Source organism: Phyllobates terribilis, unplaced genomic scaffold (assembly GCF_046119375.1).
Source record: "Phyllobates terribilis strain yellow unplaced genomic scaffold, ASM4611937v1 Scaffold_4__5_contigs__length_816908805, whole genome shotgun sequence".
In the NCBI taxonomy this organism is placed as follows: domain Eukaryota; kingdom Metazoa; phylum Chordata; class Amphibia; order Anura; family Dendrobatidae; genus Phyllobates; species Phyllobates terribilis.
The window spans coordinates 263,767,074-263,777,917 of NW_027362764.1; the positions used below are offsets into that span (position 1 = coordinate 263,767,074).

General features: G+C 47.1%; 1 protein-coding gene across 1 annotated transcript in view; it reads right to left on the reverse strand.

Moving 5' to 3' along the window:
- LOC141264645 (patched domain-containing protein 3-like) overlaps positions 1-8,377 on the reverse strand; it is a 50,464-nt gene extending 42,087 nt beyond the window's left edge. The window contains exon 1 of the mRNA XM_073676916.1: positions 7,483-8,377. Within this exon, the coding sequence (XP_073533017.1) occupies positions 7,483-8,223 (741 nt within the window). The 5' untranslated portion in view covers positions 8,224-8,377. The remainder of the gene's footprint in view (positions 1-7,482) is intronic.
- Positions 8,378-10,844: the final 2,467 nt, after the last annotated feature.

A 10,844-nucleotide genomic window follows, 5' to 3' on the forward strand; every position in this document is an offset into this window, starting at 1 on the left:
CACTACCCAGAAACAGCTGGCGTGCTGGAACCAGGCTGGGCAGGAGGGAGTACCCGTGCCAAAGACACTGCCGAGAACCAGCTGACGGTACTGGAACCCGGATGGGTAGTAGAAGGCACAAGAGCAAATGGAACTACCGAGGACCAGCTGACGGTACTGGAACCCGGATGGGTAGCAGAAGGTACAAGAGCCAATGGAACTGCCGAAGACCAGCTGACGGTACTGGAACTCGGTTACTAAGAAGGAGATACCTGTGCCAGAAAGCACTACCAAGGACCAGCAGACGTTGGTGGAACTTGGATACCGAGAAGGAGGCACCTAATCCAAAGGCACTGCCGAGAACCAGCTGACGGTACTGGAACCCGGATGGGTAGCAGAAGGTACCCATGTAAAAAAAAGTTTCAAGGCCGCCATCCGGCCGCAGTTACCAAAACCCACAGTCCTACAGGGGGTGCTTGTCCTATTGGCACTATGGAACCAGCCTTCATTGCCAGATCCCGCAGCCCACATAGGAGTCACCTAAACTGCAGGCACCATAGAGTCGTCTAACCCGACCGCAACACGACAGGACAACGCATTGGAGGCAAAGTGACGTTGACACTACCCGGAAACAGCTGGCGTGCTGGAACCAGGCTGGGCAGGAGGGAGTAACCGTGCCAAAGACAAGGCGGGGAAACAGCTGGCGGTGCTGGAACCCAGGGTAAATACTAAAAACAGAGTGGAGCCAGAGGCGTAATTGGAGCAACTTTAAAATCTGTAGTAGTGTGAATGTGGACAGAGCAGGAGAATTTGCCGGACACACAGCAGGGGAACAGCTGACGTTACTGAAACCCAATAACACTGGAGCAAGCGTTGACTGTGCAGACGGCACTTCTGAGCAGCAACTAGCGGTATTGGAGCCCAGGGTAAATACTAAAAACAGAGGAGCCAGAGGTGTATTTGGAGGCGGTTTTAAATCAGTAGTACAGTGGATGTGGACAAAGCAGGAGAATTTGCCGGACACACAGCTGGGGATCAGCTGACGTTACTGAACCCCAATAACACTGGAGCAAGCATTGACTGTGCAGACGGCACTTCTGAGCAGCAACTAGCGGTGTTGGAGCCCAGGGTAAATACTAAAAGAAGAGGAGCCAGAGGTGTAATTGGAGCAAGTTTTAAATCTGTAGTACAGTGGATGTGGACAGAGCAGGAGAATTTGTCGGACACACAGCAGGGGAACAGCTGACGTTACTGAACCCCAATAACACTGGAGCAAGCGTTGACTGTGCAGACGGCACTTCTGAGCAGCAACTAGCGGTATTGGAGCCCAGGGTAAATACTGAAAACAGAGGAGCCAGAGGTGTATTTGGAGGAGGTTTTAAATCAGTAGTACAGTGGATGTGGACAAAGCAGGAGAATTTGCCGGACACACAGCTGGGGATCAGCTGACATTACTGAACCCCAGTAACACTGGAGCAAGCATTGACTGTGCAGACGGCACTTCTGAGCAGCAACTAGCGGTGTTGGAACCCAGGGTAAATACTAAAAGAAGAGGAGCCAGAGGTGTAATTGGAGCAAGTTTTAAATCTGTAGTACAGTGGATGTGGACAGAGCAGGAGAAATTGCCATCCGCACAGCAGGGGAACAGCTGACGTTACTGAACCCCAATAACACGGCAGCAAGTGTTGACTGTGCAGACGGCACTTCCGAGCGCCAACTGGCGGTGTTGGAGCTCAGGGATAATATTGAAAACAGAGGAGCCAGAGGTGTAATTGGAGCAACTTTAAAATCTGTAGTAGTGAGAATGTGGACAGAGCAGGAGAAATTGCCGTCCGCACAGCAGGGGAACAGCTGACGTTACTGAACCCCAATAACACGGCAGCAAGTGTTGACTGTGCAGACGGCACTTCCGAGCGCCAACTGGCGGTGTTGGAGCTCAGGGATAATACTGAAAACAGAGGAGCCAGAGGTGTAATTGGAGCAACTTTAAAATCTGGAGTAGTGAGAATGTGGACAGAGCAGGAGAAATTGCCGTCCGCACAGCAGGGGAACAGCTGACGTTACTGAACCCCAATAACACGGCAGCAAGTGTTGACTGTGCAGACGGCACTTCCGAGCGCCAACTGGCGATGTTGGAGCTCAGGGATAATACTGAAAACAGAGGAGCCAGAGGTGTAATTGGAGCAACTTTAAAATCTGGAGTAGTGAGAATGTGGACAGAGCAGGAGAAATTGCCGTCCGCACAGCAGGGGAACAGCTGACGTTACTGAACCCCAATAACACGGCAGCAAGTGTTGACTGTGCAGACGGCACTTCCGAGTGCCAACTGGCGGTGTTGGAGCTCAGGGATAATACTGAAAACAGAGGAGCCAGAGGTGTAATTGGAGCAACTTTAAAATCTGTAGTAGTGAGAATGTGGACAGAGCAGGAGAAATTGTCGTCCGCACAGCAGGGGAACAGCTGACGTTACTGAACCCCAATAACACGGCAGCAAGTGTTGACTGTGCAGACGGCACTTTCGAGCGCCAGCTGGCAGTGTTGGAGCTCAGGGATTACAGTTCAGGTGGTAGAAACATGAACACAACAGGAGACCTGGATACTGTTGCCAACCAATTATTTATTCTGTAAGAGGACTGACAAATTCATGAGAGATCCAGGCCTTGTTCATTTTGAGAAAAGTAAGCCGGTCAACGTTATCGGAGGATAGTCACATGCGACGGTCTGTTAGTACACCACCTGCGGCACTAAAGATGCGTTCCGATAATACACTAGCAGCAGGGCAAGCTAGCACCTCCAATGCATACTGACTAAGCTCTGGCCATATATCCAGCTTACAGACCCAAAACTTGAAGGGAGAAGAGCAGTCTGGGAGTACACTAAGAGGGCAAGACATGTAGTCTGTCACCATCTGACGGAAACGTTGCCTCCTGCTGACTGGAGCCGTCTGTGATGGTGTAGACATTTGTGGCGGCGGGGACACAAAACTTTGCCACATTTCGGCCATACTGGTCTTGCCTTGTGCTGAGGCGCTGCTTCTGCTCCCTCTTTGTGCAGAGCTTCCTCCACTGCCTCGACGCACTGAGCTGCTTTGTAAAGCACTAGCAGCACTGCTCTCGGTTGGAATGGAGAACATGATGGAATGCACCAGTGCGTCTTGCTACTCCCGCATTTTACGCTCCCGGTTCAACGGTGTTATGAGGCTTTGTAAGTTGCCCCGGTAGCGAGGATCTAGGAGGGTGGACACCCAATAATCAGCCGTGTTGAGAATGTGGGCGATGCGGCGGTCGTTTCTCAGGCACTGCAGCATGAAATCAACCATGTGCTGCAGACTGCCAACTGGCCAAGAAACGCTGTCCCCTGCTTGAGGCGTGATCTCTGCCTGCTCTGCATCACCCCACCCTCGCTCTAGATACTGACTACTAGAGCATTGTGTACCTCCCTCCTCTGGACAGATGTCTTCCTCATCCATTGACTCCTCCTCATCCTCCTCACAAAGTGTCCCCTGCCTAGGCCTTTGTGAGGAACCACGTTGCGCAGACTGTAGAGAAGCAGATGGTATTTGTGACTCCTCATCCTCCACCTCTTCCAAAACCTCGTCCCTTAATGCTTGCAGTGTTTTTTCAAGCAGGCAGATAAGGGGGATAGTCATGCTGACTAGTGCATCATCTGCACTCACCATCCGCGTGGAATAATCGAAGGCACGCAAAACGTGGCAAATGTCCTTCATAGAGGCCCACTCAGTGGTGGTGAAGTGTGAACGGCGCGCACTGCGACTTGTTTGCGCCTGCTGCAGCTGGTACTCCATTACTGCTGCCTGCTGCTCACACAACCTCTCCAACATATGTAACGTTGAATTCCACCTGGTGGGTAGGTCACATACGATGCGATGTTCCGGAAGACGTAATCGGCGCTGCAGAGCTGCAATGCGTGATCTTGCGTTGCTGGAACGCCGCAAGTGAGCGCACTCTATGCGGACCTTGTGAAGCAGTGCATCAAGATCCGGATAGTCCCTCAAAAAACTCTGCACGACCAAGTTGAGCACATGTGCCAGACATGGGATGTGAGTGAGGTTGCCTAGGCCCAGAGCAGCCACCAGATTTCGGCCATTGTCACACACTACCATGCCTGGCTGGAGATTCGCTGGCACAAACCACACGTCGCTCTGCTGCTTGATGGCATTCCAGAGCTCCTGCGCTGTGTGGCTTCGATTCCCCAAAGAAATTAATTTTAATACGGCCTGTTGACGTTTGGCCACAGCTGTGCTCATATCGGTCATCATAACAGGTAACCGTTCACGGGTCGATGTGGAGGTAGACCGTGACGGCTCCTGCAGCGCTGATTCAGAGGAACTGGAGTATGAGGAGGAGTCAATGTGTACAGACTGGATTCCTGCAATCCTTGGAGTTGGCAGAACACGTACAGTGCCACTCTCAAGATCTGTACCCGGCTCCACAACATTTCCCAATGGGCAGTGAGGGAAAGGTATCGTCCCTGTCCATGCTTACTGGTCTACGCATCGGTGGTCAGGTGGACCTTGCTACTGACGGCGTTTTGTAGCGCATGTTTAATTTTTCCCTCCACATGATGTTGCAGGGCCAGGACGGCTTGCCTGCTGAAATAAAAGCAGCTGGGAACGTTGTATTGTGGGACTGCCAATGCCATAAAGTTACGGAATGTGTCAGTCTCCACCAGCCTGAATGATGGCATTTCAAGGGCCAGTAGTTTAGCAATGCCAGCATTCAGAGCCTGTGCTCGGGAGTGGTTTGCCGAGTATGAGCGCCTTTTCTCCCATGCCTGTGCTAACGGTGGCTTTTGACTGGCCTGGGAGTGTGAGGATGACTGGGAAAGTGGTGCTGTGGGTGGAATTACACTGTGTCTCTGTACAACAGTGCCAGAGATTCTTCCATGGCGATCCTGTGAGGAAGCCGAACCAGCTGTGTGTGAGCTGGAGGAAGAGGCTACAACACGAGCTGAAAAGGTGGTAGGTGGCGCTGTAGGTTGGCCTAGGTCTTCAGTGTGTTTTTGTAACTCCACCACGTGCTTGGTCCGCACATGTTTCCACATATCTGTGGTATTGAGGTTACTGACACTTTTCCCTCTTTTCACCTTCTGATTACACAGCTTGCATTTGACAAAGCAAATGTCATCTGCAACTGTGTCAAAAAAGGACCAGGCACTGCAAGTCTTGGGAGCGCCCGCTTTGGATTTTGGAAGAGCCATGCTCCTAATGGGTGCCGAAGTGGAGGCTACAGGCAACCAAGTCTGCCCCCTCCCTCTCCCTCCGTTTTGGGCTTTTCGGGGAATCTCTTCCTCAGAGCTGCTCCCACCACCTTCCTGTCCCTCACGCCATGATGGGTCAAGGACCTCATCATCTACACCACCCTCTTCAAACAACTGCTTCTCCTGGGTAGTCTCGACAGCACAGTACGCACCAGAAAGTGGCACCTGAGTCTCATCATCAGATGCGTACTGAGGTGTGCTGCTGACCATAGGCACTGGCCCACCCGCCTCTTCAGATTCAGAGAGACAAAATGGTTGCGCATCACTGCATACTACCTCTTCTTCAAATTCTCGAATTCTGCTTGGCTGGCCCCCTCTTTCCAAGCCAAGAGATTCAGAGAACAGAAGTAGAGATGGCTCCTGTCCAGGGCTCTCTGGCTGCCTGGGCAATTTGGCAGGTGGTGAAGAGACAGATGGGTGCTCTTCAGTGCTCAGGACCTGAGAGGATCTGGAACTAATTGAAGTCGATGCGTTAGCTGCCATCCATCCGACAACGGCTTCAATTTGGTCCTCCCGCAGCAGTGGGGTACGGCTAGCTCCTACAAAGCTGCGCATAAAGGACTGTTCCCTGGTAAAACTGGGGGATGCTGAGTCACTGGTGCCCGCAGCAGGCACAGAATCCTCACATCCTCACCCTGCAGAAACTCCACGCCCACGACCACATGCCTTACTCCCTGCCTTCTTCATCTTGATAGACTGATAAAGATAGGCAGAAAAGTACTAAGGGCTTAGTGTGCTTATTCCTGAACAGCTGCTAACAGGTATAAGAAACACTAATTTTATAAAGTGTGGACTAGACTTTAATATGAGCTAATGTGGCCTACACAACTGTAAAGTGGAGTGCTTGGTGAACTTTATTTAGGTTTTTTTTGTCACAAAAAGACACTGGATGTGCCTAAAGATGTAATACCGATAGTATCACAAACTTTTTGTAGCTATTACAATGTAGGAAGGTAACCTACAATGCAATAGATGAGGCTGCAAAAAATAGGCTAATACTAATCTGGCTGGGGCTGCAGGGCCCAATGCTGCAGAAAGGCTCCTCTAACTACTCCTATATAGTGTGTTTGGAACCAATTTAGCTGAATACGGATGGAACCACCACACTAATAGGAGAAATCAGGAAAAATTATGAATTGGCAAAAAAGGACAATGTATGAGGCAGTGACACACACTGAGTGCACTACAACCAGACGTGGCTGAAGCACACACTACAGGGTGAGCTGCACTCACACACACAGACCTTGCAGAAAGCGGTGAACAGCACAGAGAACTGTGCACTAGCACTGCAAGGCACAGCGATTTATAAAGAGCTTGGGTAAAGCAGAATAGACCAAATAGGTAGCTAAAACTGTCCCTCAGAACAACAGCGTCCTATCCCTAACTGAATTCATAGCAGAGTGAGCTCAAAATGGCGGCGGCGGCTTTTATAGTGCATCATGACATCATTTCAGCAGCCAATCACAGCCATGCCATTAGTTAAGATGCCTACATGCCTAACAGGATGTGCCCACACTTCTTAGGATCCTCATTGGCTGAATAAAATGAAAATGGCTCATTGTATTATGGGAACTTCCGATTCCGGTATACGATATTGCAAAAGTATCGGAATTAAGTATCGGAATTCCGATACCGCGAATATCGGCCGATACCCGATATTTCAGTATCGGAATGCTCAACACTACTTATGAGTATATAGCAGTTATTTGTGTGTGAATATATACGGTAGCTAGCAAGATCTCATGGCTTCACATACCAGAAGTTTAGACCTTACATATAACACTGGCATATGAAGCATTTTTTTTACAATTTTTTTTAAAGCAATATATTTGGAAAATTATTTTTTTTTGCAGTGCTTATAGTTTATGAAGTCAAAAAGATGTGACCCTGATGATAAGTCCTCTATAACAATGCTTCTACAGGAAAATATGGCTTCTCATAGACGTAATATACAGTGGCACACAATATGTCTATAGGTCCATAAAATAGTTTTTTTCCCACTCTTCATGGTGCAAGCAGCTATTCTGAAAATTATACTACAGTTACATATATATTTCATAGTGTTCACTACAAAATGCACATTGTTATATTACAGTCCCATAGTAACTGCTTATATTCATGCATCAAGACATTGCAATACAACAAAAATACATGTGCTTATTATTGGATATTAAATTGATTTTAGACTTATGAATGTGTCACAGATCATGATAAAATCCTTACCTTTATGTCAGCTAGTTGTAGACTATTCTTGAAGAATTTAATAAATTGATTGATCCACTGCAGGCTTCTTTCTCTGTCGCTCTCGCTGTCTTCTCTCAGATAATATACTAATTTGATTGCTTTGGCTTTTTGCACATCATTGTCTGAATTTAGCATCACTCCACCCAGGTATGTTCCCAGGAATATTTTATCTTGAAACATGGGGTAACTTATTGGTATTGTCTCTATCAGACTCACATTACCTTGTACTGCAGAGAGGAGAGGATTAGCTGTCATACATGTTTTTCCTTGGATCTCTGTGCATAGTTTCTGAAATGTGAGGTTTTCGTTAGCAGAGGGAACCATCACTGCAAAGTTCTGCACCATCTCATCCAGCTTCATAAGCTCTTCAAAGGTCTTAACATTTATGACATTATCAGATGTACTTACGGCTATGAGCGAAACAAACAAACCTTCTGTATATAATCGTTGGGGAGAAAACTGCCCGGAGTCATTGGTGGGAAAACTTGTCCTTACAAATTCTCTCTCACTTTTAGCCGGGCCACCGATTGGTGTGAACTGTTCTTCTATGTCATTTGCTTGTCTCTGGGGTAAAAAGTAAAAGCCAGCTCCCAAGCCAGCAGATAAAGCAAAAGGAATTAGTAGGAACCACCAGGGGTACCTTCCCACCAGCTTACCAAGCCGACTGAAGGCACGAGAGAGCGGTTTCTGTATACAGTCTGTGTGACACCTTGCCATCATCAGTCCTCTAATATCTATAAAGAATGAAGAACAGATATGTTTCTACTGGTAATCCTCATTAGAAAAGCAAAACCCAGCGATGCCAGCACAAATGCCCATAAAGAAGTTCCAAGGGAGAAGGAAGTTTTCCCATATTTGGTTTACATGGCAACTAATGCACAACCGACCTTTGCACGAGGAGATGTGTTCTTCGCAATACGACAGCTAAATCTCCAGTCATTATTATTAATACAAATTAATCAGAAGTAAGGTCTCCAGGAAAAATTTGTCCAGGCTGCCTGCCAAATAAAATGCATGACATGATAAGGACAATGAACTAGGGACAGTTTATAAAGCGCTACGTGCTGGAACTGAAAGCTATTTAGCTAAGTACAAAAAAAGTATATACCTCACCATGAGAATTTAACCACCCAGCCTGTTTTCACCTTCCTGACTTTGCCAATTTTTCAATTCTGACCAATGTCACTTTATGTGATTATAACTCTGGAACACTTAAACATATCTCAGTGATTCTGACACAGTTTTTTCATGACATGATGCACTTCACATTAATGTTCAATTTTGGTCACTATAATTTGCGTTTCTTTATGAAAATATCAAAAATTTGACAAAAAAAAAAAGAAAATTTGACAATTTTCAAACTTTGAATTTTTATGCCCTCAAACCAGATAGTTATATCACACAAAATAGTTCATAAATAACATTTACCACATTTATCATTTTTTAAAATATTTTTTTTTTTGTTAGGAAGTTCGAAGGGTTAAAAGTTTTTCAGAAATTTTCTTTTTTTTTCCAACAAAATTTAGAAAACCATTTTTTCATTGAGCGTTTTCTATGAGGACTTCCCCTGGAGGAACGTGCAGGAAGCATGGCCGACAACACTCACCTGCTTCTGCAGACATCACTGCCAGGGGCATCAGATCCGTAATGCAGCGGAGCTCCCGCAACAGAGGTAGCGTGTGGGGGATCGGGGAGAACTCCAGGGGTCTCCCAGGGGCCGGTGAATGTACCCAGGGATGCGTCCTCCTTGATGCAGAAGCAAGATGGAGCTAAGTAGTGATGAGCGAGTGTATTCGTTACTATTCCCACGGAGAGTACAGTATTCGGGTTACTCATTAATCTGCGAGTATTTCTGTACTCACCTCGCTATATTCAGATGTCCGCAGTTTTGGTGCCTTCTTTGCAGCCACTAAACATGCTGGGCTTCTTAAGCAATCACAGTAATGCCACAGACATTTTGGTTGTGGCATTACTGTGAATGGCTGGCCACCCAGCGTCATAGGGTCTATTTGAGCTCTGCCACCGCCATTTTGTGCACATTGCATCTGGAGCCTGCGTTGTAATAGCCTAGGGAGAGATCACTGAGCTGCTAGGGAGTGTTTAGGCCTCTTGATAAAACAAAAGCCCTTTTAAGGGCTGCCTGCAGTATATACTAGTTCTGGGTTTAAAGGAGCTGCTCAATAGCTCCATAATACCACCAAAAAATAGCTCTTTTCAGAGATGAAGACACACAACAAAGTCAGAGTACAGGGAGGGAGAGATTGTGTATTAGGTAGGGAGCTCTTCCAGTGTCCATCTTAAAACAGCTCTTGTCAGAGGCAAAGCAATATTTTTCCAGCACACACAGAAGTAGCATTTTGTGCTGCCTTTTTATTTTTAGCAACGGTCTATTTTCCCTGCTGTTTTAGGGCTCAGAGCCTGACTTCTGCTGTCCACATTAGTCCACTTAAAAAAGCGTGTTGTGCCCTACACAAAGCAGTAGTCCAAACATTTCCTACTGCCTGCTACAAAGCACACACCAGCCCATTTTAACCACTATTTTGGGGTGTCAGCCTGCCTTCTGTCCATATTAGTCCACTTAAAAAATCATTGAGTGCCCTGCACAAAGCAGTGGTCCAAACATTTCTTACTGCCTGCTACAAAGCACACACCAGCCCATTTTAACCACTATTTTGGGGTGTCAGCCTGCCTTCTGTCCACATTAGTCGACTTAGAAAAGCGTTTTGTGCCCTACACAAAGCAGTAGTCCAAACATTTCCTACTGCCTGCTACAAAGTACACACCAGGCCTTTTTAACCACTATTTTGGAAGCCACCATCCCAAGGGCCACCATTTACAAATAGTAGTTAGGCTAGAGTAGGAATACTGTCCTGATTAGTCCACTGCACAATCTGCATAGGGTTTGTAAAAATTAGCCCTATGGGCTGAGTCATGGTTGACGCAAGAAGCCACCATCCTAAGGGCCTCTAATCACAAATAGTAGTTAGGCTGGATTAGGAATACTGTACTGGTTTGTCCACTACACAACCTGCATAGGGTTTGTATAAATTAGCCCTATGGGCTGAGTCATGGTTGACGAAGGAACGAAAAGGGTTCTTATGCGAAGGGGGTGACGTTAACAGCAGTAGAATGAATCTGCATTTTTGGTGAATTTAGGTTGGCTTGCTGTCATCTGGAGGAATTACAAACTGTGGAGATATCCAGTCCTTGTTGAATTTAATCAGAGTAAGTCTGTCTGCATTTTCCGTGGAGAGGCGAGTGCGCCTATCAGTGATGATTGCCCCAGCGGAACTGAAAACATGCTCTGACACCATACTAGCAGCTGGACAGGCCAGCACCTC